The sequence below is a fragment of the Salvelinus namaycush genome, unplaced genomic scaffold, assembly GCF_016432855.1.
Source record: "Salvelinus namaycush isolate Seneca unplaced genomic scaffold, SaNama_1.0 Scaffold9, whole genome shotgun sequence".
Classification (NCBI taxonomy): Eukaryota; Metazoa; Chordata; class Actinopteri; order Salmoniformes; family Salmonidae; genus Salvelinus; species Salvelinus namaycush.
Window position 1 is genome coordinate 986857 of NW_024061641.1, and position 26548 is coordinate 1013404.

Below are 26548 nucleotides of genomic sequence, written 5' to 3' on the forward strand. Positions count from 1 at the left end.
AGTGGGGGTTAGGGGGGTATGCACAGTGGGGGTTAGAGGGGTATGCACAGTGGGGGTTAGAGGGGGTATGCACAGTGGGGGTTAGAGGATGTATGCATATTGGGGGTTGTAGAGGTTAAGTACAGTGTGGGTTAGAGGGAGTATGAATAATGGGGGTCCGAGGGGGGTATGCATAGTGGGGGTTGGTGAGGGTATGTATAGTGGGGGTTAGAGGGGGTATGCATAGCGGAGGTTAGAGGGGGTATGCATAGTGGGGGTTAGAGAGGGGTATGCACAGTGGGGGTTAGAGGGGGTATGAATAGTGGGGGTCAGAGAGGGGTATGCACAGTGGGGGTTAGAAGGGGTATGCACCGTGGGGGTTAGAGGGGGTATGTACAGTGGGGGTTAGAGGGGGTATGCATAGTGGGGGTTGGAGAGGTTATGTACAGTGGGGGTTAGGGAGGTTATGCATAGTGGGGGATAGAGAGGTTATGTACAGTGGAGGTTAGAGGGGGTATGCATAGTGTGGGTTAGAGAGGGTATGTACAGTAGGGGTTAGTGGGGGTTAGAGTGGGTATGCATAGTGGGGGTTAAAGCGGGTATGTATAGTTAGAGGGGTGAATTAGATAAACAGAGATAAACAGTGTGTGATTACAGTGTGATTTATGGATTAAAATAAAGTTGTTGCAATATAAATAATTGTTGTTTTTTTTGTGGCAAAAGTGACTGAGGTAAAGTGAGGGTTTGGTAAATGGAGCAGGAGTCAAATTGTAGTGGGAGTTGAGTAAGAGATTAAAGAGGGGTTGTCCTGACAGAGCTGGATGGGGGTTGGAGAGGAGAGGAGAGGGGTTGTCCTGACAGAACTGGATGGGGGTTGGAGAGGAGAGCAGAGGGGTTGTCCTGACAGAGCTGGATGGGGGTTGGAGAGGAGAGGAGAGGGGTTGTCCTGACAGAGCTGGATGGGGGTTGGAGAGGGTGAGCAGAGGGGTTGTCCTGACAGAGCTGGACTGAGAGGAGAGGGGTTGTCCTGACAGAGCTGGACTGAGAGGAGAGGGGTTGTCCTGACAGAGCTGGACTGAGAGGAGAGGGGTTGTCCTGGCGGGTTGTTAAGCAAGAGGAGGGGAGTGCTGGGGAGAGGAGAGAGTAAAGAGGGCTGGGTACAAGAGAGTGGAGGGGAGGGATGGGGGAGTGGTAGGAAAGTGGATGAGTTGAGTAGAGATGTGGGCTTGGGGAGGGTTGAGAGGGTTGAGGCTATAAGGGAGGGTTGAGAGGGTTGAGACTCCAGGAGTGGTTTCCTGTGTTTGTATGCCGGTCTCCCTGATTGTTCAACCCAATGACATCACCATGAGCAGGAAATACACCACCCAGCCATCCAGGATTGGAGCCAGACCCACACTGGAACATGGAGGGAGAGCCGAGGGAGGAGGCAGAGGACAGGTTTGGCCCCAGAACAGAGAGAGGTTGAACCCAGAACAGAGAGAGGTTGAACCCAGAACAGAGAGAGGTTGAACCCAGAACAGAGAGTGGTTTGGGACCCAGAACAGTGAGAGGTTTGGGACCCAGAACAGAGAGAGGTTGAACCCAGAACAGAGAGAGGTTTGGGACCCAGAACAGAGAGAGGTTTGGGACCCAGAACAGAGAGAGGTTGGATCCAGAACAGAGAGAGGTTGAACCCAGAACAGAGAGAGGTTTGGGACCCAGAACAGAGAGAGGTTGGACCCAGAACATGGAGGGGTGGGACCCAGAACAGAGAGGTTTGGGACCCAGAACAGCAAGAGGTTTGGGACCCAGAACAGAGAGAGGTTGGACCCAGAACATGGAGGGGTGGTGCAGGTTTTGAGACTCAGGCGAAAGAAGTGTGGATCTAAATGTAGAAATACTCCTGAATTCTGAGGAGAGACTCCACGTCTCACACACATACTGTAGGTGTGCACGTGTGTGAGACTGTCTTGACATGCTGTACAATCCTAATCCCACAGTCCTTCAGTCTGCGTCATCTCTACCGACCCCACCTCATCCCTCCCTCCCAGCAGTAGGAAGTCTGCGTGGCACTATAGGAATGTAGGGTCCTTATCACAGCACACATCAATGGGAACGGAGAGAGATAAGAGAGGGAACTGTGACGCCCTATTAACATTCATCTAGGTGTGTGTGTGTGAGTGAGTGAGTGAGTGAGTGAGTGAGTGAGTGAGTGAGTGAGTGAGTGAGTGAGTGAGTGAGTGAGTGAGTGAGTGAGTGAGTGAGTGAGTGAGTGAGTGAGAGTGAGAGAGAGAGAGAGAGAGAGAGAGAGAGAGAGAGAGAGAGAGAGAGAGAGAGAGCGAGAAAGCGAGAAAGCGAGAGTGAGTGAGTGAGTGAGTGAGTGAGTGAGTGAGTGAGTGAGTGAGTGAGTGAGTGAGTGAGTGAGTGAGTGAGTGAGTGAGTGAGTGAGTGATATCTCACCAGATAGGCAGCCTCTCTCATGAACTGTTTGGCTGGTTGTCGCCACACAGCAGGAACAGTGATCACCCATCTCACCTCATCTCCCTCCAATAGCGACGAAGACTGGTCCTTCACCTCCTACAATGCAAACAGGCAGGGAGACAGACAGACCCTTAAGCCACAGAAAGCCAGAATAATCTGATGTATTAGTGGAGGTTTAGGATCCTACTTTGGGAGCATCTTAAGGTCGGGAACAGTTATTCCTGCTTTGGGAGCATCTTAAGGTCGGGAACAGTTATTCCTGCTTTGGGAGCATCTTAAGGTCGGAACAGTTATTCCTGCTTTGGGAGCATCTTAAGGTCGGGAACAGTTATTCCTGCTTTGGGAGCATCTTAAGGTCGGAACAGTTATTCCTGCTTTGGGAGCATCTTAAGGTCGGGAACAGTTATTCCTGCTTTGGGAGCATCTTAAGGTCGGAACAGTTATTCCTGCTTTGGGAGCGTCTTAAGGTCGGAACAGTTATTCCTGCTTTGGGAGCGTCTTAAGGTCGGAACAGTTATTCCTGCTTTGGGAGCATCTTAAGGTCGGAACAGTTATACCTGCTTTGGGAGCATCTTAAGGTCGGAACAGTTATTCCTGACCGCACCATGACATTCCGACCTCACCACAGGCTCTGCTTTTGGAGGTCTGGAATACTGCCACATTCCACCTCTGCTCTCCTACTCTCCTCCCATCCTCCCCTCTTTTCCCCTCCTCTTCCTCCTCTTCCTCCTTCTTCATTCTACCTCTCCTCCCGTCCTCCCCTCTTTTCCCCTCCTCTTCCTCCTCTTCCTCCTTCTTCATTCTACCTCTCCTCCCGTCCTCCCCTCTTTTCCCCTCCTCTTCCTCCTTCTTCATTCTACCTCTCCTCCCATCCTCCCCTCTTTTCCCCTCCTCTTCCTCCTCTTCCTCCTTCTTCATTCTACCTCTCCTCCCGACCTCCCCTCTTTTCCCCTCCTCTTCCTCCTCTTCCTCCTTCTTCATTCTACCTCTCCTCCCATCCTCCCCTCTTTTCCCCTCCTCTTCCTCCTTCTTCATTCTACCTCTCCTCCCGTCCTCCCCTCTTTCCACTCCTCCTCCTCCTTCTTCCTTCCATCTCCTCTCCTTTTATCTCTCCACTCTCCTTCCACTATATTCACATATAGAGTTAACTTCTCTCTTCATCTCACTCTTTTCTAAACTCTTCTCGGTGTTGTTAATTAGCAATCAGGGGTTAGAGGTCAGGGGTTGTACCTTCAGGGCGTGTACTCTGAAGAACCGGAGAGCGTGAGAGAACACCTCGATGGCCCTCACCTTCCTCCCACTCACCGCCTCCAGCTCCGTCTCCATGGTCAGATCCTGCAGTAAACCAAGACACACTGCTGTAAAACTGCTGCAAAACACAACAGGTGAGGTCCTGCAGGAAACCAAGACACACTGCTGTAAAACTGCTGCAAAACACAACAGGTGAGCTCCTGCAGGAAACCAAGACACACTGCTGTAAAACTGCTGCAAAACACAACAGGTGAGCTCCTGCAGGAAACCAAGACACACTGCTGTAAAGCTGCTGCAAAACACAACAGGTGAGCTCCTGCAGGAAACCAAGACACACTGCTGTAAAGCCGCTGCAAAACACAATACACAACATCTGTCTGATACTCTTTAATCCTATACTCCCTCTCCCCTCTTGTCTTCTCTCTTGATCTTTCTACAACCTCTCTTACTTCCTCACGCTCATCTCTCTCCTTTTCATTTTTCCTTTCTTGGTTTTCCTCACAATGACCCCCTCCCTTATCTTATCTCTCTTTCCCTCCCCCTGAATCTCTCTTTCCCTCATTCTTTCTCCCTGGCTTCATCTCTCCTTGCCTCCCTCCATCTATCCCTCCCTCCCTTCGTCTATCCCTCCCTCCCTCCATGTATCCCTCTATCCCTCCCTCTATCTCCCACTCCCTCTATTTCCACCATCATTTTATCTCTCTCTCCCTCTATCTCCTCTCCTGCTATCCCTCCCTCCCTCCCTCCCTCCCTCCCTCCCTCCCTCCCTCCCTCCCTCCCTCCCTCCCTCCCTCCCTCCCTCCCTCCCTCCCTCCCTCCCTCCCTCCCTCCCTCCTATCTTACAGTAATACTATGTATCTTCATTTTGAACTTGTCGAAGTAGAGCCAGTGTTGAGCCTCTTCAGGATCCAGATCATGATAGTTGTCTCTGGCAGCGAACCCAAAACTATGGAACTTCAACTCAGGGGTCAATAACAGGGACGTGGGGCTCTTCTGGTTGGCTACGCCCGGGTCCCCGCCCTCCCAGCGCCTGCAGAGAGTGGATGAGACAGCGGTCAATCAAATGAGGGAGTGAGTTTGGTTGACTTGCAGAAGTGGGATAGTGTAATCTAAATGTAGTTCGAGATGCTGTGATGTCAGACAGAATTGAGGATATAAACACACACACAGACACACAGACACACACACACACACACACACACACACACACACACACACACACACACACACACACACACACACACACACACACACACACACACACACACACACACACACACACTGGAGGTGGTGACGTGTGAGTGTGTGCATGTGTGTGTCCACCTACCTCATCATGTGAATAGCCTCTGGGTCTCGTGTGAAGCTGAAAGCATAGCCGCTGGAGGTGGTTCCAAAGTCTATAGCTACCACCACAGAGAACGGATGAGCCATCCTCGACCTGGCCTCCGTTCTCTGGAGAGAGAGAGGAGAGAGAGAGACACTGATGAAGTTCTGTGTGTGTGTGGGGGAGGGAGGGGGGGTGGAGAGAGAGAGTGGAGAGGGGAGGGAGAGGGGATAGGGAGAGGAGGAGAGAGGGGAGGGAGAGAGGACAGGGACAGTAGAGAGAGAGAGAGGAGAGGGAGAGAGGAGAAAGGGGAGGGAGAGCGGAGAGAGGAGAGGGAGAGTAGAGAAGAGAGAGAGAGAGGAGAGGGAGAGAGGGGAGGGAGAGAGGACAGGGACAGTAGAGAGCGAGAAAGGAGAGGGAGAGAGGAGGGAGGGAGAGTAGAGAGGATAGAGAGAGAGAGGAGAGAGAGAAAGGAGAGGGAGAGAGGAGAGAGAGAGGAGAGAGGAGAAAGGGGAGGGAGAGCAGAGAGAGGAGAGGGAGAGTAGAGGATAGAGAGAGAGAGGAGAGAGAGAAAGGAGAGGGAGAGAGGAGAGAGAGAGGAGAGAGAGAAAGGAGAGGGAGAGAGCAGAGAGGAGAGAAAAGCGGGGGAGAGAGAGGGGAGAGTGTGTGTGAGGTATGCTGGTACTGACAGGACTCAACACTCCTTCCTATCAAAATATGATAACAGCTTAATTGCTTTCCGAGGCATTCAGGTTTAATAGCTAAATACTAAATAGAGTAAATAGTTCTCAATGATTTACTTATGTGATGTTGCTCAGTCAGTAACTTACAGTAAGTGAGGTCTACACTTTCATGAACTGGAAATATCCACCCCTGGACCAAGCTTCAAAGTATGTTGATGGAAAGTGTCTATGTTGACTTAAGAGTGTGTGTGTTGTTGGACAGGGTGTGTGTTGGTTGAGAGATTGTGTCAGCCACCATTTTAACCTCCTGTTCTTCACTGGTAGAGATAAAGCAGGGGCTAGGGGGTGAGGGATGTGAAGGATGGTTAAAGGGTGAGGGGCTAGGGGGTGAGGGATGTGAAGGGATGGTTAAAGGGTGAGGGGCTAGGGGGTGAGGGATGGTTGAAGGGTGAGGGGCTAGGGGGTGAGGGATGTGAAGGGATGATTGAAGGGTGAGGGGCTAGGGGGTGAGGGATGTGAAGGGATGATTGAAGGGTGAGGGGCTAGCGGGTGAGGGATGTGAAGGGATGATTGAAGGGTGAGGGGCTAGGGAGTGAGGGATGTGAAGGGATGATTGAAGGGTGAGGGGCTAGGGGGTGAGGGAGGTGAAGGGATGGTTAAAGGGTGAGGGGCTAGGGGGTGAGGGATGTGAGCGAATGATTGAAGGGTGAGGGGCTAGGGGGTGAGGGAGGTGAAGGGATGGTTAAAGGGTGAGGGGCTAGGGGGTGAGGGATGTGAGCGAATGATTGAAGGGTGAGGGGCTAGGGGCTAGGGGGTGAGGGAGGTGAGCGAATGATTGAAGGGTGAGGGGCTAGGGGGTGAGGGAGGTGAAGGGATGATTGAAGGGTGAGGGGCTAGGGGGTGAGGGAGGTGAAGGGATGGTTAAAGGGTGAGGGGCTAGGGGGTGAGGGATGTGAGCGAATGATTGAAGGGTGAGGGGCTAGGGGGTGAGGGATGTGAAGGGATGGTTAAAGGGTGAGGGGCTAGGGGGTGAGGATTTGATGTCTAGGGGGTGAGGAGGGGGAGATCTTACCGGAGAGGCTGAGGGTGTGAGGGGTGCGATGCTGCAGTCATTTCGTCCGACTGAGGGAGAGGATGTGAGGTTGTTTTCACCTAAGAGAGGGGGAGGGGCGGAGAAATGCTGGGAATTTTTTTCATTAGCTACTTTCTGGGTCTAGATATCTAACAGATCTATACAAAAAACAGGCAGACTATTGAGGAAGTCAAAGGCATGTTTCGTCAGACAACTCAAATTAGAGGACCAAGCTTGTTTTATGAAGCCTGTCTGTGCACTGGGAATTTCTGTTATCTGTGGAAAACAGTGACATTACATTATACATACACACTGTCATGACACATACAGGACTATTCCATCATTTTTCCAACACGGAACATAAATTCCAAGTGCTGTATTCCAGGATATGATTCCAAGATTCCAGAAGCACTGCTGTTATCCCAGGAACGTGTCTGTATGCTGTATCGCCATGGTGATTACGGTATCAGAACGTTGAGGTGTAAACACACTAAAGGGTCTTTCCGTCCACGGAGTGGAATGTCGTGCTATTCCCAAAGGGAGCGAGGTGACCTCATTCACACCTCAAACCGGAGAAGGTGACAGATAGGAACACACACACGCGCACGCACGCGCGCACGCACGCACGCACACACACACACACACACACACACACACACACACACACACACACACACACACACACACACACACACACACACGAGGGGCGTTAACCCTATACAGTACATACCATGCCAAGTGTGTGTGTTCATGTGTGTTTACCTGGGACCTGTAGGCTGTTCATGTCGGCCATGATGAGGGTTGCCACGGCCAGGACAGCCTGGGAGAGGACAAAACACAGAGATGCTATTTTATCTTTATTTAACTAGGCAAGTCAGTTAAGAACAAATTATTATTTACAATGACGGCCTACCGGGTAACAGTCGGTTAACTGCCTTGTTTAGGGGAAGAACGACAGATTTTTACGTTGTCCGCTCGAGGATTCGATCCAGCAACCTTTTGGTTATTGGCCCAACACTCTAACCACTAGGCTACCTGCCGCTTAATAGTGTTGGGCCAGTAACTGATAGGTCACTGATTCAAATCCCTGAGCCGACTAGGGGAAAATCTGTCGATGTGCCCTTTAGCGAGGAAATTAACCCTAAATACTCCAGGGTCGCCGTCAGTAATGGCTGATCCCTGGCCATGACCCCACTCTTCTAGGGTGTCCCAGAGTGAATGGGATATGCCAAAAAAACTAAATAGGACAAATGTTCAAATTTAATTTAACCAGATACAATACTATTTTACAGTAAACAAATTAACAACAGACTTTCAGCACGCTTAGAGGGAAGGATATTCAACAAGCACAGCACTTACACAAATGAATGATGATTGGCTGAGAGAAATTTATGATAAAAAGATTGTGGGAGCTGTTTTGTTAGACTTCAGTGCCGCTTCTGACATTATCGATCGTAGTCTGCTGATGGAAAACGTATGTGTTATGGCTTTACACCCCCTGCTATAATGTGGATAAAGAGTTACCTGTCTAACAGAACACAGAGGGTGTTCTATAATGGAAGCCTCTCAAACATAATCCAGGTAGAATCAGGAATTCCCCAGGGTAGCTGTCTAGGCCCCCTTACTTTTTTCAATCTTTACTAACGACATGCCACTGGCTTTGAGTAATCAACCCTATACACGTCAGCTACTACAGCGACTGAAATGACTGCAACACTTAACAAAGAGCTGCAGTTAGTTTCAGAATGGGTGGCAAGGAATAAGTTAGTCCTAAATATTTCAAAACTAGAAGAATTGTATTTGTGACAAATCATTCACTAAACCCTAAACCTCAACTAAATCTTGTAATGAATCATATGGAATGTTCAGGTGACTAAATTGCTTCGAGTAACCCTGGATTGTAAACAGTCCTGGTCAAAACATATTGATGCAACTTACAATACAGTACAATACAATACAGTACAACACAATACAATACAGTACAACACAATACAGTACAATACAATACGGTACAACACAATACAATACAGTACAACACAATACAGTACAATACAATACGGTACAACACAATACGGTACAATACAATACAGTACAATACAATACGGTACAATACGGTACAATACAGTACAATTCAATACAGTACAATACAATACAGTACAACACAATACAATACAATACAGTACAACACAATACAATACAGTACAACACAATACAGTACAATACAATACGGTACAGTACAATACGGTAAAATACAGTACAATACAATACAGTACAATACAGTACAACACAATACAATACAACACAATACAGTACAATACGGTACAACACAATACGGTACAATACAATACAATACAGTACAATACAATACAATACAGTACAACACAATACAATACAGTACAACACAATACAGTACAATACAATACAGTACAATACAATACGGTACAACACAATAGGTACAACACAATACAGTACAATACAATACGGTACAATACAATACAGTACAATACAGTACAATACAATACAGTACAATACAGTACAACACAATACAGTACAACACAATACGGTACAATACAATACAGTACAATACAATACAGTACAATACAGTACAATACAATACAGTACAATACAGTACAACACAATACAGTACAATACAATACAGTACAATACAGTACGGTACAATACAATACAGTACAATACAGTACAATACAATACAGTACAATACAATACAGTACAACACAATACAGTACAATACAATACGGTACAACACAATACGGTACAATACAATACAATACAGTACAATACAATACAATACAACACAATACAATACAGTACAACACAATACAGTACAATAGAATACAGTACAATACAATACGGTACAACACAATACGGTACAACACAATACGGTACAATACAATACAGTACAATACAATACGGTACAATACAATACAATACAGTACAACACAATACAATACAGTACAACACAATACAGTACAATACAATACGGTACAACACAATACGGTACAATACAATACGGTACAATACAGTACAATACAATACAGTACAATACAATACAGTACAACACAATACAATACGGTACAATACAATACAATACAATACAATACAATACAATACAATACAGTACGGTACAACACAATACAGTACAATACAATACGGTACAACACAATACGGTACAATACAAAATATAGACAATATAATACGGTACAGTACAATACAATACATAGACAAAACGAATGGTCTCTCCCATCAGTGGGTGCTCTGGTCAGTGGGTGCTCTGGTCAGTGGGTGCTCTGGTCAGTGGGTGCTCTGGTCAGTGGGTGCTCTGGTCAGTGGGTGCGGTCGCCCCCATGTATTTATTCCAACCCTCATTAATTCCAACCTTCAGACAGCCACAGATCAACCCATCTTTCCCAGTAAATCATCATTCTACCATTTCCTTCGGCAATACATCCCTCCATTCTACCATGATGTCTCACTAGGGACTTGAACCTCCCCATCTCCCCGTAAACTGGACAATAGAATGAACCTTTCTGGTTGATGCAATCGACATGTCATCCCTCTCTTTTCATGTCCGTCCTCTCCTCCCCCTCTGCCTTCCCTCCTTTCCTCTCCTCCCCCTCTGCCTTCCCTCCTTTCCTCTCCTCCCCCTCTGCCTCCTCTCCTCTCCTCTCCTCTCCTCTCCTCTCCTCTCCTCTCCTCTCCTCTCCTCTCCTCTCCTCTCCTCTCCTCTCCTCTCCTCTCCTCTCCTCTCTTCTCTTCTCTTCTCTTCTCTTCTCTTCTCTTCTCTTCTCTTCTCTTCTCTTCTCTTCTCTTCTCTTCTCCTCTCCTCTCCTCTCCTCTCCTCCTTCTCTGTCTCTTTTTCTCTTCCTGTACTAGATATGTTCCTGGACAGAACTAAACACAGACAGACCAGCTTCAACAACTGTCCAGGAAAAGCATCATTAACACAGGAAAAGACTCCACGTGTGTGTGTGTGTGTGTGTGTGTGTGTGTGTGTGTGTGTGTGTGTGTGTGTGTGTGTGTGTGTGTGTGTGTGTGAGAGAGAGAGAGGCAACAACAAATTCAATCCCTTTTAGACAACTTCCTGGACAAAACATTCCACTGTAATAGTGAAGGTGTAAACTTAACAGCATATTTGACCTCTCAGCTTCCGTATCAAATCTAAAAATTTCAAACAGAAAACCAAAGAAAATTAACAACAATGACCAATGGATTGATGAAGAATGCAAAAACCTAAGATAGAAATTGAGAAATCTGTATAACCAAAAACATAGAGACCCGGAAAACCTGAGCCTACGACTTCACTATGGGGAATCACTAAAACAATACAGAAATACACTACGGAAAAAGAAGGAACAGCACGTCAGAAATCAGCTCAATGTAATTGAAGAATCCATAGAATCTAACCACTTCTGGGGAAATTGGAAAACACTAAACAAACAACAACACAAAGAGTTATCTATCCAAAACAGAGATGTATGGATAAACCACTTCTCCAATCTTTTTGTCCCTATAACAAAGAACAAACAGCAAAAACATAAACATGATCAAATAAAAATCTTAGAATCAACTATTAAAGACTACCAGAACCCACTGGATTCTACAATTACCTTGAATGAACAACAGGACAAAACACAAACCCTCCAACACCAAAAGGCCTGTTGTGTTGATGGTATCCTCAATTCAAAATGTAAAAAGGCACTCGCACATCTGAGCTATCTTTGTTGCAGGTGCATGGTAACATTTGAATAAGATGAGGAAAAAGAAGAAACCCACACACTGCTCTTTAATAAGCTTTATGTCCATATGGTAACCTAAATGAAATTATAAAATATACAGACTACAAATTCCAATTGGCTATACTTAAACTCTTTAACATCATCCTTGGCTCTGGCATCTTCCCCAATATTTGGAACAAAGGACTGATCACCTCAATCCACAAAAGTGGAGACAAATTTGACCCCAATAACTACTGTGGGATATGCGTCAACAGTAACCTTGGGAAAATCCTCTGCATTATCATTAACAGCAGACTCGTACATTTCCTCAATGAAAACAATGTACTGAGCAAATGTCAAATTGGCTTTTTGCCAAATTACTGTACGACAGACCATGTATTCACCCTACACACCCTAATTGACAACCAAACAAACCAAAACAAAGGCAAAGTCTTCTCATGCTTTGTTGATTTCAAAAAAGCTTTTGACTCAATTTGGCAATAAGGGGTCTGCTATACAAGTTGATGGAAAGGGGTGTTGGGGAGAAAAACATATGACATTATAAAATCCATGTACACAAACAATAAGTGTGTGGTTAAAATTGGCAAAAAAGCACACATTTCTTTCCACATGGCCGGAGGGTGAGACAGGGATGCAGCTTAAGCCCCACCCTCTTCAACATATGTATCAACGAATTGGCGAGGGCACTAGAACAGTCTGCAGCATCTGGCCTCACCCTACTAGAATCTGAAGTCAAATGTCTACTGTTTGCTGATGATCTGGTGCTTCTGTCCCTAACCAAGGAGGGCCTACAGCAGCACCTAGATCTGTCCCCAACCAAGGAGGGCCTACAGCAGCACCTAGATCTTCTACACAGATTCTGTCAGACCTGGGCCCTGACAGCAAATCTCAGTAAGACAAAAATAATGGTGTTCCAAAAAAGGTCCAGTTGTCAGGACCACAAATACAAATTCCATCTAGACACCGTTGCCCTCAAGCACACACAAAAACTATACATACCTCAGGCTAAACATCAGCGCCACAGGTAACTTCCACAAAGCTGTGGACGATCTGAGAGACAAGGCAAGAAGGGCCTTCTATGCCATCAAAAGGAACATAAAATGTGGATCTGGCTAAAAATACTTGAATCAGTTATAGAACCCATTGCCCTTTATGGTTGTGAGGTCTGGTGTCTGCTCAGCAACCAAGAATTCACAAAATGGGACAAACACCAAATTCTGCATGCAGAGCAGAGAGAGAGAGAGAGAGAGAGAGACAGAGAAAGAGGGGGAGAGAGAGGAGAGACAGACAGAGAGAGTGACAGACACAGAGAGAGACAAAAACAAAACATTGAGAGAGAGAACATGGAGAGAAAGCAGAAAGTGTGAAAGAGAGAGAAAAGGAGAGAGAGAAGGACAGAGGGAGGCAGAGAGAGAGAGAAAAGGAGAGAGAGAAGGACAGAGGGAGGCAGAGAGAGAGAGAAAAGGAGAGAGAGAAGGATATATGGTGAATATCCTGATTCAGAGATTGTGTTTGAAACAAACGTTACACTAGCTCAGATTACACCTGTCTGCAGGAAAATCTGTGTATTTATGTACCTGCGTGCAGAAGTGTGTGTGTTTCAGTGTCTATGTGTGTTCAACGGGCCGCTGCCATCAAACAAAGATGTTTCTGTTTCAGTGTGTGTGTGTTTAGGTGTGTGTGTGTGTGTGTGTGTGTGTGTGTGTGTGTGTGTGTGTGTGTGTGTGTGTGTGTGTGTGTGTGTGTGTGTGTGTGTGTGTGTGTGTGTGTGTGTGCAGCATTAAAGCTCTCTTCCCTTGTTCCCATTTAATGATAAAACCAGAGAGAGAAAAAAAACACATTTAAATCCCCTCTCTTCACCCCTCCCCCTTCTTTTGTCCCTCCATCTGTTTTCCCATTCCCCTTTCACTTTCCCCTCTAATGTATTCTCTCTTTTTCCCAGTTCCTCCTCTCCATCTCTCTTTTCCAGTTTTTCATACTCCTTTTCTGTTAATCTCCCTCCCCTCTCCTCTCCGGCCCCCCATGTTTTGAGAAGCTCTCTCTCTCTCTCTCTCTCTCTCTCTCTCTCGTCTCCTGAGAAAAGAGAGAGAGAGAGCGAGAGAGAGAGCGAGAGAGAGAGCGAGAGAGAGAGAGAGAGGGCTTCTCAAAACATGGGGGGCCGATTGGACAACACACTAGGCCACTTTTCGGCCCCATTAACACTACACACACAGCTGTAGCCCGTGGGTTGTCGTGGTTATGGTGTGGCGCGTGGGTTGCCGTGGTTATGGTACACACACAGCTGTAGCCCGTGGGTTGTCGTGGTTATGGTGTGGCGCGTGGGTTGCCGTGGTTATGGTACACACACAGCTGTAGCCCGTGGGTTGTCGTGGTTATGGTGTGGCGCGTGGGTTGCCGTGGTTATGGTACACACACAGCTGTAGCCCGTGGGTTGTTGTGGTTATGGTGTGGCGCGTGGGTTGCCGTGGTTATGGTACACACACAGCTGTAGCCCGTGGGTTGTTGTGGTTATGGTGTGGCGCGTGGGTTGCCGTGGTTATGGTACACACATAGCTGTGGCCCGTGGGTTGTTGTGGTTATGGTACACACACAGAACACTTCAGCACACAAAGGAGCGATGACATCATCACGGACTGAGCTTCCTGAGGAAGAAGAGAAACCCCTCCCCACCTCTTGTAACTCACGCAGTAAAATCAGATATAAAACACTGAAAAAAATACACCTTATTGAACAGCGAGGACTGTGAAGAGACACACACACACACACACACACACACACACACACACACACACACACACACACACACACACACACACACACACACACACACACACACACACACACACACACACACACACACACACTATACACACACCTACACTTGGATTGTGTGATGTAGTGGCTGGAGGGCACACACTTAATGTGTTGTTAAATCTGTTGTAAATGTATTTTAATGTTTAAAAATTGTATTATAATGTATATTACTGCCTTAATCTTTGCTGGAGCCCAGGGAGAGTAACTGCTGTCTCGACAGGAACTAATGGGGACCCCCCCACCCCCCGCCCTTCAAACCGCACCCCCTATCCCCTCCCCCTCCCCTCCACACTGGGGACGTCCAATAAAAATAAAGTGATATAGATTGACCGTTCCAGACTCCTGACCCCTGACCGTTAACCTTTGACCCCAGACAGGTGTAGCTCAGATAAACTGAGTAACCCCCTGACCAACTCTGCACCAAAATTTCACCTCCTTCTCACTGAAATACAGACCTGTTGCACTACCTCTGTCTTCCTCTGTTTACCATAGACCTGTTGCCCTACCCCTGTCTTCCTCTGTTAACCAAAGACCTGTTGCCCTACCTCTGTCTTCCACTGTTAACCATAGACCTGTTGCCCTACCTCTGTCTTCCTCTGTTAACCATAGACCTGTTGCCCTACCTCTGTCTTCCTCTGTTAACCATAGACCTGTTGCCCTACCTCTGTCTTCCTCTGTTAACCATAGACCTGTTGCCCTACCTCTGTCTTCCTCTGTTAACCATAGACCTGTTGCCCTACCTCTGTCTTCCACTGTTAACCATAGACCTGTTGCCCTACCTCTGTCTTCCTCTGTTAACCAAAGACCTGTTGCCCTACCTCTGTCTTCCTCTGTTAACCATAGACTTGTTGCCCTACCTCTGTCTTCCTCTGTTAACCATAGACCTGTTGCCCTACCTCTGTCTTCCTCTGTTAACCAAAGACCTGTTGCCCTACCTCTGTCTTCCTCTGTTAACCATAGACCTGTTGCCCTACCTCTGTCTTCCTCTGTTAACCATAGACCTGTTGCCCTACCTCTGTCTTCCTCTGTTAACCATAGACCTGTTGCCCTACCTCTGTCTTCCACTGTTAACCATAGACCTGTTGCCCTACCTCTGTCTTCCACTGTTAACCATAGACCTGTTGCCCTACCTCTGTCTTCCTCTGTTAACCAAAGACCTGTTGCCCTACCCCTGTCTTCCACTGTTAACCATAGGGGCACTTGCTGGCTTTTTTTACAGCAGGTAATCTCTTCTCATTCTACAAATGTATCCACATGTAAAAACACAAAACAACATGCAGGAAAACATTAATTAACTGTAAAAAGAGAATTCCCAATTGAAACTCCAGCAGCATATCCTAAAACAAATCCTCAAACTCACCCGTCTTTTCCTGAAACAACGTTCCTGCCCTTGTTCTTCACTGGAGCAGAACTAAGGAGAGACAGAGAGAGGAGAGGATGCTTCTGCTGCAGGGATCAGGAATCACTGGGAATGTTCAACTTCCCAGATGGAACCGAACGTCGGCAGAATTCCAAGAGCAGAATTCCAAGAGCAGAATTCCAAGAGCAGAATTCCAAAAAACAACCGACAATAGAAATAGGAGGGTAAAATAGTTAAACAAAGACTTTGGAAAAGTCCAATGGAGGAGAAGGGGGGGAAACTTTCCTGAAAAAACTATGGAACGATCCCAAATATTCCCAAATCTTTGCCTGGAGCGTTGCTGTGCTGTGTCCGCAGCCCAGCAGTCAGTCTTTCAACTGGCCCGGAATGTCAGAGAAGAAAGAAGTGATACACACACACACACACACGGATATACACACACGGAAAACAGGGAAAAGGTTTGTACAACATGTGGGATGTGGGGAGCTTACCTCATTTAGAATATGCTCTGTGTGTGTATGAGAGAGAGAGAGAGAGAGAGAGAGAGAGAGAGAGAGAGAGAGAGAGAGAGAGAGAGAGAGGGCGGGGAAAGAGAGGGAGAGGGAGTTTGTGTGTGTGTGTGTGTGTGTGTGTGTGTGTGTGTGTGTGTGTGTGTGTGTGTGTGTGTGTGTGTGTGTGTGTGTGTGTGTGTGTGTGTGTGTGTGTGTGTGTTTGTTTGTTTGTTTGTTTGTTTGTTTGTTTTACCATTCTTGTGGGTACCAGAAGTCCCCAGAAGTAAATGAACAAAAATGTGATCAACTGGGGACTTTTTGTTTGTCCCCACAAGGTCACAGGCCCTTTCTAAGGGGTTTGGGTTTAAGGTTGGAATTAGTGTTAGGGTTAGAATTGTGTTAAGGGTTAGGTTTAGGGTTAGAAACTAGGGTTAGGTTTGGAGCTAGGGTTAGGGTTAGGAGCTAGGGTTAGGTTTAGGGTTTGGAGCTAGGATTAGTTTTAGGGTTAGGAGCTAGGGTTAGGTTTAGGGTTAGGATAGGGTTAGAGTTAGGGTTAGGAGCTAGGGTTAGGGTTAGGGTTAGGTTTAGGGTTATAATTAGGGTTAAGGTTAGGTGCTAGGGTTAGGGTTAGGGTTATGATTAGGGTTAGGTGCTAGGGTTAGGGTTAGGGTTATGATTAGGGTTAGGTGCTAGGGTTAGGGTTAGGGTTAGGGTTATGATTAGGGTTAGGTGCTAGGGTTAGGGTTAGGGTTATGATTAGGGTTAGGTGCTAGGGTTAGGGTTAAGGTTAGGGTTAGGGTTATGATTAGGGTTAGGTGCTAGGGTTAGGGTTAGGGTTAGGGTTATGATTAGGGTTAGGTGCTAGGGTTAGGGTTAGGGTTATGATTAGGGTTATGATTAGGGTTAGGTGCTAGGGTTAGGGTTAGGGTTATGATTAGGGTTAGGGTTAGGGTTAAGGTTAAGGTTAGGGTTAGGGTTAGGGTTTAGGGAAAATAGGATTTTGAATGGGATTGAATTGTGTGTCCCCACAAGGTTAGCTGTACAAGACTGTGTGTGTGTGTGTGTGTGTGTGAGAGAGTGGGTGGAGTGTTCTTGGAGTGGCAGTACCCACTGATTAAGTCATCTCGCCCCTTTCCTTCTCTCCTCTCTCTCTTCCTCAGTCCCTCCTTTCCCTCCCTCTCTCTGTTTTAGTCCCCTTCTTCCTGTCTTCCCCTTGCTTCTTATTTCATCTTGTGCTCTTGCCCTCTCCTTCCCTCCCTCACTTTCTCTCTCTCTTTCTTTGAGTCCCTGCTTTTCAAAAAACATACATTTAAAAGGTTTCCTGTTGTGGGTTACCAGAGAGAAAGAGAGAGAGAGAGAGAGAGAGAAAGAGAGAGAGAGAGAGACTTCATGTTCTCAATCTCTACAACTAAAAGTATAACTTTTATTACATTGGGCTGAAATGTGTTTTATGTTTTATGGACAAGTACTTTAGTGTTGTTGATGCTGTACTTGCCGTCTTTTCAACCTTTTCTGAAAATCTGCAAGTGTTTTAAGCGTGTGTGTGTTTTGCTCTTGGAGATTTGATCTTACACTACAGGGATCAGATTTCTTCCCAACAGGGACATGAAAGCATACATCACCCCCCTGCTCTCTACACACACACACACACGCACGCACGCACACACACACACACACACACACACACACACACACACACACACACACACACACACACACACACACACACACACACACACACACACACACACACACACACACACACACACACACACACACGCTCTCTCCACACATACTTACACACACACACACACACACACACACACACACACACACACACACACACACACACACACACACACACACACACACACACACACACACACACACACACACACACACACACACACACACACTCCAGGTCCTGTCATATTTTCAAATTAAATTAGCTGTGAGGGGATTCTGGAAGTCATTAGGGCAGCATCCCAAATAGCACCCTATTCCTTACTTAGTGAACTACTTCTGACCAGGGACCATAGGGAATAGGTTGCCATTTGAGATGCAGCCTAGGTCTATATGGCAATCAAGGAGAGGGCCCCATATGGACCCGATTCTAGTTCTTAACCCTCCATCACTCTCCTTTTCTTTGCTCTTCTTGTTCTCTCACTCTGATTGGTAGCCTAGCATTCCATCTCTCTCTCTCTCCATCTCTCTCTTTCCATCTTTCCATCTCTCTCTCTCCATCTCTCTCTCTTTCCATCTCTCTCTCTCCATCTCTCTCTCCATCTCTCTCTCTCCATCTCTCCATCTTTCCATCTCTCTCTCTCTCCATCTCTCTCTTTCCATCTCTCTCTTTATGGACCAATGAATGGCTTTGTTCCTCTACGTCTCTCTTTATGGACCAATGAATATATTTGTTCCTCTACCTCTCTCTTTATGGACCAATGAATGGCTTTCTCAGGACGACAGGTTGTGTGACTGAACCAGGCATGTTGGGAGTAGAACAAGACTATTTGGTTTATTTAAAGAATACGTATCATTGTTGAGGGCAAGGAGGGCTTGTTACCTAAGAGCAGTGATTTAGTGGAACCAAAAAAATAAATAGGTAAACTGATTGCTGGTCGTGGTGAGTAAAGTATTTTCAATGCATTTTTCCACAAAAGGTGAGTAAACTGTCACGCAAAAGTAGAAAAGGTGTGTAAACTGTGTTTACCCTAACAACCCAGCCTAGCCCATCCAAGCCCCCTAACAACCCTTCACTACACCACTGGAGACAAGGACACACACCACCTGGGGAAGGGAGGACGGCTCATAGTAACGGCCGGAAGGGAGTGAATGGAATAGCATGGAAACCATGTGTGTGATGTGTTTGATACCATTCCAGCCATTGCTATCTAGATTTTTTTATTTAAAAAAATAAATGTAACCTTTATTTAACTAGGCAAGTCAGTTAAGAACAAATTGTTATTTACAATGATGGCCTACCAGGGACGAGTGGGTTAACTGCCTTGTTCAGGGGCAGAAGGACAGATTTTTACCTTGTCAGCTCAGGGATTTGATCCAGCAACCTTTTGGTTACTGGACCAACGCACTAGGCTACCTGCCGCTACAATGTAGTCTGGGTACCAGTCGACAGGAGTGGCAAGGAGTGGAATATTAGCTAAAGAAGACTGGTATCCCTCCCTAATTAAGGTGCCACCAGCCACGTGGAACACACACACTCTTAGGGTGTGTCTTGGTCCAGATGTCCAACATTGTCCTTGTCCCCTCAGCGAGACAGGAAGTGATTAGTCAGGTGACAGGGAGGAACCCTGGGACATTCCTTGTGGACGCTTCATCGTTATCTCTGGAATTCTGGTATCCTGGACAGACACACCCTTCAACAACCCCCGTCTCCTTCCCCTCACACACACAGCCATGTTTCCATTACTTCTCAGGACTTTTTGGGAAGTAAAAATGTATTCCCATTCAAAATCCTATTTTCCCAAAACCCTAACTATAACCCTAACCTTAACCCCAAACCCTGAACATAACACTTAAACGTAAAATAGCATTTTTACTTTTCAGGACATGCAAAATATCCTGACTTTTGAGAACACATAAGTCCACACACAATAATTGCCCACTGTGCCCATTCAAATATTTTGCCAATTCTGTCTAGTGACCATGACAGCTCTTTGAAATTTCTGTTTACTGTGTGTAAGCGTGTTTTTTTGTTTTAGTGCTGTTGTGTTTTGAGTTCTGTTGTGTTTTGAGTTCTGTTGTGTTTTGAGTTCTGTTGTGTTTTGAGTGCTGTTGTGTTTTAGTGCTGTTGTGTTTTAGTACTGTTGTGTTTTAGTACTGTTGTGTTTTGAGTGCTGTTGTGTTTTGAGTTCTGTTGTGTTTTAGTGCTGTTGTGTTTTGAGTGCTGTTGTGTTTTAGTGCTGTTGTGTTTTAGTGCTGTTGTGTTTTAGTACTGTTGTGTTTTTAGTACTGTTGTGTTTTTAGTACTGTTGTGTTTTGAGTGCTGTTGTGTTTTAGTGCTGTTGTGTTTTAGTACTGTTGTGTTTTGAGTGCTGTTGTGTTTTAGTACTGTTGTGTTTTAGTGCTGTTGTGTTTTGAGTGCTGTTGTGTTTTGAGTTCTGTTGTGTTTTGAGTGCTGTTGTGTTTTAGTACTGTTGTGTTTTAGTACTGTTGTGTTTTGAGTGCTGTTGTGTTTTAGTACTGTTGTGTTTTAGTGCTGTTGTGTTTTGAGTGCTGTTGTGTTTTGAGTTCTGTTGTGTTTTGAGTGCTGTTGTGTTTTGAGTGCTGTTGCGTTTTAGTGCTGTTGTGTTTTAGTACTGTTGTGTTTTGAGTGCTGTTGTGTTTTGAGTTCTGTTGTGTTTTGAGTGCTGTTGTGTTTTGAGTGCTGTTGCGTTTTAGTGCTGTTGTGTTTTAGTACTGTTGTGTTTTGAGTGCTGTTGTGTTTTGAGTGCTGTTGTGTTTTGAGTGCTGTTGTGTTTTAGTGCTGTTGTGTTTTAGTACTGTTGTGTTTTGAGTGCTGTTGTGTTTTAGTGCTGTTGTGTTTTGAGTGCTGTTGTGTTTTGAGTTCTGTTGTGTTTTAGTGCTGTTGTGTTTTGAGTGCTGTTGTGTTTTAGTACTGTTGTGTTTTGAGTGCTGTTGTGTTTTGAGTGCTGGTGTGTTTTGAGTTTTTAATCATGTTTGTACAAATAGAAGGAGTGCTTTGACTCTCACTACCTGTGTGTGTATTAATGTGTGGCTTCCTTTCCACATGTGTGTGTATGTGTGTGTGTGTGTGTGTGTGTGTGTGTGTGTGTGTGTGTGTGTGTGTGTGTGTGTGTGTGTGTGTGTGTGTGTGTGTTGTATAAACAAGTGTGTGTGCCTTTCCTGTAGCTATGGGTCCCCACCCCAGGTAGTGTTGGTGAGAATGAAGCCCCCCCCCCCCCGCCAACAAACCACTGCCCTCTAACAGAGAGAGAGAGAGAGAGAGAGAGAGAGAGAGAGAGAGAGAGAGAGAGAGAGAGAGAGAGAGAGAGAGAGAGATTATGAGTAACAGACTGCAAGTGTTTTATGTGAGGTCAACAGAGTCTGTATAATCTCACACTCTTGGGAACATCTGGCGCTCTACAACTTTACTACTCATTTTTATGTCTCTCACACACATCTCTCTCGCTCTCTCCCCCCTCTCTCTCTCTCTCTCACACACATCTCTCTCTCTCTCTCCCCTCTCTCTCTCTCTCTCACACACATCTCATGCTCTCTCTCTCTCTCTCTCTCTCTCTCTCTCACACACACATCTCATGCTCTCTCTCTCTCTCTCTGTCTCTCTCTCTCTCTCTCTCCCCTCTCTCTCTCTCTCTCCCCTCTCTCTCTCTCTCCCTCTCCCCTCTCGCTCTTTCTCTCTCATGCTCTCTCTCTCTCTCTTTCTCTCTCTTGCTCTCTCTCTCTCTCTCTCTCTCTTGCTCTCTCTCTCTCTTTCTCTCTCTCTCTCTTTCTCTCTCTCTCCTCTCTTTCTCTCTCTCCTCACTTTCTCTCTCTCTCTCTCTCAATTCAATTCAAAGGGCTTTATTGGCATGAAAAACATATGTTTACATCTCCAAAGCAAGTGAAATAGATAATAAACAAAAGTGAAATAAACAATACAAAATGAACAGTAAACATTACACAAGTTTCAAAGGAATAGAGACATATCAAATGTCATATTGTGGCAGTGTACAGTGTTAAAACAACGTGCAGATAGTTAAAGTACAAAAGGGAAAATAAAAACATAAATAAACATGGGTTGTATTTACAATTGTGTTTGTCCCTTTTCTTGTGGCAACAGGTCACAAATCTTGCTACCTGTGATGAAACACTGTGGTATTTCACCCAACAGATATGGGAGTTTATCAAATTTGGGTTTGTTTTCACATTTTTTGTGTGTCTGTGTAATCTGAGGGAAATATGTGTCTCTAATATGGTCATACATTGGGCAGGAGGTTAGGAAGTGCAGCTCAGTTTCCACCTCATTTTGTGGGCAGTGTGCACATAGCCTATCTTCTCTTGAGAGCCATGTCTGCCTATGGCGGCCTTTCTCATAGCAAGGCTATGCTCACTGAGTCTATACATAGTCAATGCTATCCTTACTTTTGGGTCAGTCACAGTGGTCAGGTATTCTGCCACTGTGTATTCTCTGTTTAGGGCCAAATAACATTCAAGTTTTCTCTGTTTTTTGTTAATTCTTTCCAATGTGTCAAGTAATTATCTTTTTGTTTTCTCATCATTTGGTTGGGTTTAATTGTGTTGCTGTCCTGGGACTCTGTGGGGTCTGTTTGTGTTTGTGAACAGAGCCCCAGGACCAGCTTGCTTAGGGGACTCTTCTCCAGGTTAATTTCTCTGCAGGTGATGGCTTTGTTATGTAAGGTTTGGGAATCGCTTCCTTTTAGGTAGTTGTAGAATTTAACTGCACTTTTCTGGATTTTGATAATTAGCGGGTGTCGGCCTAATTCTGCTCTGTGTGCATTATTTGGTGTTGTACGTTGTACTCAGGGGATATTTTTTCAGAATTCTGCATGCAGAGTCTCAATTTGGTGTTTGTCCCATTTTGTGAATTCTTGGTTGTTGAACGGACCCCAGACCTCACAACCATAAAGGTCAATGGGTTCTATGACTGATTCAAGTATTTTTAGCCAGATCCTAATTGGGATGTAAAATTTTATGTTCCTTTTGATGACATAGAAGGCCCTTCTTGCCTTGTCTCTCAGCTCGTTCACAGCTTTGTGGAAGTTACCTGTGGCGCTGATGTTTAGGCCGAGGTATGTATAGTTTTTTGTGTGCTCTAGGGCAACGGTGTCTAGATGGAATTTGTATTTGTGGTCCTGGCAACTGGACCTTTTTTGGAACACCATTATTTTTGTCTTACTGAGATTTACTGTCAGGGCCCAGGTCTGGCAGAATCTGTGCAGAAGATCTAGGTGCTGCTGTAGGCCCTCCTTGGTTGGGGACAGAAATACCAGATCATTAGCAAACAGTACAAATGTACAAATTACCTCTAACCTGTACCTCCGCACACTGACTCGGTACCGATACCCCCTGTATATAACCTCATTATTGTTATGTTATTGTGTTACTTTTTATTATTTTTTACTTTAGTTCATTTAGCAAATATTTTCTTAACTCTTATTTTTGTTTCCCCTTTATTTAACCAGGTAGGCAAGTTGAGAACAAGTTCTCATTTACAACTGCGACCTGACCAAGATAAAGCAAAGCAGTGTGACACAAACAACAACACAGAGTTACACATGGAATAAACAAACGTACAGTCAATAACACAATAGGAAAAGTCTATATACACTGTGTGCAAATGGCGTGAGGAGGTAAGGCAATAAATAGGCCATAGTAGCGAAGTAATTACAATATAGCAGAATAACACTGTAGTGATAGATGTGCAGATGATGATGTGCAAGTAGTGATACTGGTGTGTAAAAGAGCAAAAAAGTTAATAAAAACAATATGGGGATGAGGTAGTTGGTTGGATGGGCTATTTACAGATGGGCTGTGTACAGCTGCATCAATCGATTAGCTGCTCTGACAGCTGATGCTTAAAGTTAGTGAGGGGGATGTAAGTCTCCAACTTCAGCAATTTTTGCAATTTGTTCCAGTCATTGAACTGCACTGTTGGTTAAGGGCTTGTAAAGTAAGCATTTCACAGTAAGGTCTACACTTGTTGTATTCGGTGCATGTGACAAAGTTTGATTTGATTTAGATTTGACATTTAACTTCAGATTCTGGTAGGGTGAGGCCGGGTTCTGCAGACAGTTCTAGTGCCCTCGCCAATTCGTTGATACATTTTATGCTGAAGAGGGTGGGGGTTAATCTGCATCCTTGTCTCACACCAAGGGCCTGTGCAACGAAACGTGTGTGTTTTTTGACGATTTTAGCCACACACTTGTTGTTAGTGTACATGGGTTTTATACTGTTGTATGTTTTTCCCCCAACACCACTTTCCATCAATTTGTATAGCAGACCCTCATGCCAAATTGAGTAAAAACAAAAATGAAATCAAGAAAGCATGAGAAGACTTTACCTTTGTTTTGTTTGTTAATTAGGGTGTGCAGGGTGAATATGTGGTCTGTCGTACAGTCATTTGGTAAAAAGCCAATTTGACATTTGCTCAGTACATTGTTTTCACTGAGGGAATGTACGAGTCTGCTGTTAATGATAATGCAGAGGATTTTCCCAAGGTTGCTGTTGATGCATATCCCACGGTAGTTATTGGTGTCAAATTTGCATCCACATTTGTGGACTGAGGTGATCAGTCCTTGGTTCCAAATATTTGGGAAGATGCCAGCGCTGAGGATGATGTTAAAGAGTTTAAGTATAGTCAATTGGAATTTGTAGTCTGTATATTTTATCATTTCATTTAGGATACCATGAACCCCACAGGCCTTCTGGGTTTGAGGGTTTGTATTTTGTCCTGTAGTTCGGGTCAATGTAATTGGAAAATCCAGTGGGTTCTGGTAGTCTTTAATAGCTGATTCTAAGATTTGTATTTGATCATGTATATGTTTTTGCTGTTTGTTCTTTGTTATAGAGCCAAAAAGATTATAGAAGTGGTTTATCCATACATTTCTGTTTTGGATAGATAACTATTTGTGTTGTTGTTTGTTTAGTGTTTTCCAATTTACCCAGAAGTGTTTAGATTCTATGGATTATTCAATTACATTGAGCTGATTTCTGACTTGCTGTTCTTCCTTTTTCCGTAGTGTATTTCTGTATTGTTTTAGTGATTCACCATAGTGAAGGCGAAGGTTTTCTGGGTCTCTATGTTTTTGGTTGAACAGGTTTCACAATGTATTTCTTAGGTTTTAGCATTTTTTCATCAAACCATTTGTCATTGTTGTTAATTTTCTTCGGTTGTCTGCTTGACATTTTGATAGGGAAGCTGAGAGGTCATATATACTGCCAAGTTTACACCTTCACTATTACAGTGAAATGTTTTGTCCAGGAAGTTGTGTAATAGGGATTGAATATGTTGTTGCCTAATAGTTTTTGGGTATGTTTCCACACTACTTTCCTTCCATCTATAGCATTTCTTAATATTATTCAGTTTATTTTGCTGTGATGCCTCATGATTGAGTACGGCTCTGTTCAGGTAGACTGTGATTTTGCTGTGATCTGATCGGGGTGTCAGTGGGCTGACTCTGAGAGACTCTGGATTGAGGTCAGTGATAAAGTAATCTACAGTACTACTGCCAAGAGATGAGCTATAGGTGTACCTACCATAGGAGTCCCCTCGAAGCTTACCATTGACTATGTATAGACCCAGTGTGTTACAGAGCTGCAGGAGTTGTGACACATTTTGTTGGTTGTTTTGTCATAGTTGTGTCTAGGGGGGCATATTTGGGAGGGAATGCTGTCACCTCCAGGTAGGTGTTTGTCCCCCTGTGTGCTGAGTGTGTCAGGTTCTTGTCCAGTTGTGGCATTTAGGTTGCCACAGACTAGTACATGTCCCTGGGCCTGGAAATGATCGATTTCCCCCTCCAGTATGGAGAAGCTGTCTTTATTAAAGTATGGGGATTCTAGTGGGGGGATATAGGTAGCACATAGGAGGACATTTTTCTCTTTTGTGGTAATTTCCTTTTGAATTTCTAACCAAATGTAAATTCTTCCTGTATTGATTAATTTAATAGAGTGGGTTAGGTCTGCTCTATACCAAATTAGTATACCCCCTGAGTCCCTTCCCTGTTTCACACCTGGTAGTTTGGTGGATGGGATTACCAGCTCTCTGTAACCTAGAGGGCAACCAGTGGGTCCCCATGTTTCTTGTAGGATGACAATGTCTGTATTTCTGATTTCTTTGGTGAAGTCTGGGTTCCCTGCTCTTTTAGGCCAAAGGCAGAGGACCCCAAAGCCTTGGATATTCCAGGATGAGATAGTGAAGGCTTTGTGTTCCATAAAGTGTTATCTCTCTCACAAACACCTCCCATGCTCTCAAAATATCTATTTGTGGCGCCCTCTGCTGACTGTTAAAGATAATGCATTTCAACCATTGCCATTAGCAGAATCTCAATAGTCTTGAATTGACTTTTTTCCTCTCCTCTCTTGGACAATCACATCTGAAAGGATTAGTAATGACCGTACTTGTTGATATGGTATTCGTCACAGTTTAGACCAGGACCATGAAATAATTAACTTGACACATATTATAAAGGCACCAGGAATACTATTAGGGAAAGGAAGAAATAATGTGTAGCCTGTCCAATGACTGTATATATGCCCTACTTTACTAGATTGCACTTTGTGTTTTTTACTCCGTCTGTGAATGAAAAGGGGGCTGTTTCTTGTTTTACTCGATACCAGTGATGTCAGTAAAAGGAGTTGACTGATTTCCGTTCCC

General features: G+C 44.9%; 1 protein-coding gene across 1 annotated transcript in view; it reads right to left on the reverse strand.

The window, feature by feature from the left end:
- Positions 1 to 16137, reverse strand: part of hspa12b (heat shock protein 12B) — a 34858-nt gene extending 18721 nt beyond the window's left edge. Inside the window, exons 1-7 of the mRNA XM_038987980.1 lie at positions 15701 to 16137; positions 7532 to 7589; positions 6770 to 6849; positions 5018 to 5142; positions 4534 to 4720; positions 3670 to 3774; positions 2419 to 2535 (exon numbers count right to left, since the gene is read on the reverse strand). Of these exons, the coding sequence (XP_038843908.1) occupies positions 2419 to 2535; positions 3670 to 3774; positions 4534 to 4720; positions 5018 to 5142; positions 6770 to 6849; positions 7532 to 7562 (645 nt within the window). The 5' untranslated portion in view covers positions 7563 to 7589; positions 15701 to 16137. The remainder of the gene's footprint in view (positions 1 to 2418; positions 2536 to 3669; positions 3775 to 4533; positions 4721 to 5017; positions 5143 to 6769; positions 6850 to 7531; positions 7590 to 15700) is intronic.
- Positions 16138 to 26548: the final 10411 nt, after the last annotated feature.